This window comes from Carassius carassius, unplaced genomic scaffold (genome assembly GCF_963082965.1).
Source record: "Carassius carassius unplaced genomic scaffold, fCarCar2.1 SCAFFOLD_101, whole genome shotgun sequence".
In the NCBI taxonomy this organism is placed as follows: Eukaryota; Metazoa; Chordata; class Actinopteri; order Cypriniformes; family Cyprinidae; genus Carassius; species Carassius carassius.
Window position 1 is genome coordinate 52,501 of NW_026775140.1, and position 2,500 is coordinate 55,000.

The 2,500-nt window shown below is 48.3% G+C and overlaps 1 protein-coding gene across 1 annotated transcript; it reads left to right on the top strand.

The window, feature by feature from the left end:
• Positions 1-668: 668 nt before the first annotated feature.
• LOC132137463 (uncharacterized) lies at positions 669-2,245 on the top strand. Its single transcript, XM_059547479.1, has 5 exons — positions 669-713; positions 858-910; positions 1,043-1,087; positions 1,225-1,376; positions 1,496-2,245. The coding sequence occupies exons 2-5, from the start codon at positions 868-870 to the stop codon at positions 2,168-2,170; spliced, it is 915 nt and encodes a 304-aa protein (XP_059403462.1). The 5' UTR covers positions 669-713; positions 858-867; the 3' UTR covers positions 2,171-2,245.
• The last annotated feature ends 255 nt before the right edge of the window (positions 2,246-2,500 follow it).

A 2,500-nucleotide genomic window follows, 5' to 3' on the forward strand; every position in this document is an offset into this window, starting at 1 on the left:
TGAACATAAAGTCTTCATACTAAGTGAAATAAAAAATCTAACCGTTCCTGTTTCATGACCATTGAATAATAATAACTGTTAAAACCATAGACTGTATAAAAACAAGTTAAAACAGATTCATATGTGTGTTGCTCTAATGATATTAACATTTTGAGCAATTTTCCCTCTACGAGTCTTTTTAATGGACACATTGATATGAAATAATGTAAAATAGGCCGTTTTCAGCATTAGCCCATGTCTTAATTTCTTCAGCATTTCTCATTTCTCTTCTCCATACCTTAATAAACATAACGAGAGCATCAGATTCAGGAGTTTCTCTTCAGAAGTGTGTGTGAGCAGGTGAAGACGTGTTCGAGACTTTTCCTCAGGATGAAAATAAAAGCGATAAAAGGGGAAGGGAGTTTCGGGAATGTGTCGCGTCTGCAGAACAGTTTTATTAGCAGCTTTTAAAGATTCTGCGGGGCGGAAAACATCTGTTTTCAACTAAACCGACAATAATCCGGCGACAGGCGCTCACACGCGACCGAACTGATGAAGGACGGAAGATTCAAACCTGAAACTCTCGACGGTGTGGTCCACTGCAGCAGTGGGCGTGGCTTTCCTCGGATCTGACCAGTAGTGAGGCTGAACTCGAGTGATTGACAGAAGAGCGGCGGAGCACGAGTATAAGATGACCTGTGCGCGCTCAGCGACGGAGAGGCATCACTGGAGAGGTGAGTGAAACTCTTTCACTTTTAATGCTTACTCTGCTTCAGGAACATTCAGAGGGGTTTAGTAGCCTACAGTTGAATGAGCTCTTCATGACTGTTTGTCTTGTTCTGTGCTATGGTATGTTCAGATTCAGTATATGTCTGCAGGTCAGAGGTCATGATGTCTGCAGTGAGACTGTTGTTCCTTCTGCTGCTGCCATGTGAGCTTTCATTCACCTTCATGTGCTGTGTATTTCTTAGCAGTATAAGCAATTGTGTCCACATTTTTGTAAAATTTGTCATCTTTATTATATATAAATTGTGCTAAAAAAATGTTTTGCGTTTTACTTAAGGTATGCTTGAGGCAAAATCCCTGATGAATATCCTCAAAGAGGAAGGTGAACATCTCCCTACTCACTGAAAAGATTTAATATTAGTTTATGTCTTGAAATGAAGAAAATTCCCCTGGCTTTCATCTCTCAGAGCTCTTGTGTGTGTGTGTGTGTGTGTTTGTGTGTGTGTGTGTGTGTGTTAGATGGTGCTTCAGTCAGTATCGACTCCAACAAGGCGAATGAATTCCTGTCCAGCTCTCGCCCGAGACGCAGCGCCGATCCTCGCTGGCACAGGCAAAGTCCAGACTTCCAGGCGTATTACAGATACTACAGCAGCATCGGACACACAGAGGGCGTAAGAGATGGCAGATCCTCACAGATTCTCACAGACCCTCACAGACCCTCACATATCCTCACAGATCCTATCAGCCTTTATCTGGTGTATGTGATAACTCTGCTCTTGTCCTCCCGCAGCTGTACGAGGTTGACAGGATCCGCATGCTGTACCAGCAGATGAGACACCTGGAGCAGGTCTACGGCCCCAATGCCTCGTACTACCAGAGCAAACTAGGGGTTCCTCACCTGCCTCCGCTTCCCAAATGTGACCCAGCCAAAGACAAGAGCTGCAAACCGGCTCCGCCCCCAGCCCCGCCCCCAGCTGCAGTCAAAGCCCCCGTGACTCCGCCCATCACTCAGGCTGACGTCATCTATCTGTGCAACAGCAAAGACCCCCAGTGCAAGCCACACATCGTGTACATGCCGAGCGGAGCCGTGCCGGTGCTGTGTGACCCGCGCTATCACCCCACCTGCAAGCTGGAAGGCCCCGCCCCCTCTCCCGCCCCCTCCAAGAAATACGATCCGGCCCCGCCTCCTCCACCGGCCCCCATCGTCTTCAAGGGAATGGAGTATGACTGCGACCCTTACTGGGACCCCGACTGCCTGATCGACCGGCCACCGCGGCCCATGAAGGGTAAAGCCCCCCCGCCGCCGCCCGAGACAGACGAGGACAAGCCGGAGCCGCTGGGGGCCGTCAGTAAGAAACATCCACACCCGTATTACGCCCACCTTTATCCCTACAACTATGGCTCTGAGCTCTACGACCCGCTCCGACACCAGTACCCCGCGGCCGAGACGCCAGACAGCGCATAGAGCTTCAGAATTCATTGTGATTCATTCATTATGATTGATGTTAAGAAAGTTGAATAAAATATGGAGTAGTTTTCACCCTGTGAGTCTGTCCTGAATCCTGAGGCTACAGGAAACAGATGCTCGTGAACGCACCTCCTGCTGGTAGCGTCTCCGCTCGCGCAGTTAAAGCAGCAGGTTTGAGCCTGGTTAGTTTGAGCATTACATCTGTTAGCATTTAAAGTTCTGCAGCGTGAGCATTAATAACCCACACACACACACAGCCTGGGTTTGGTGTAAACTATTAAAATAGGGTTATAAAGCTCTAGGATGCATGCATTAGCAGATCGTGCA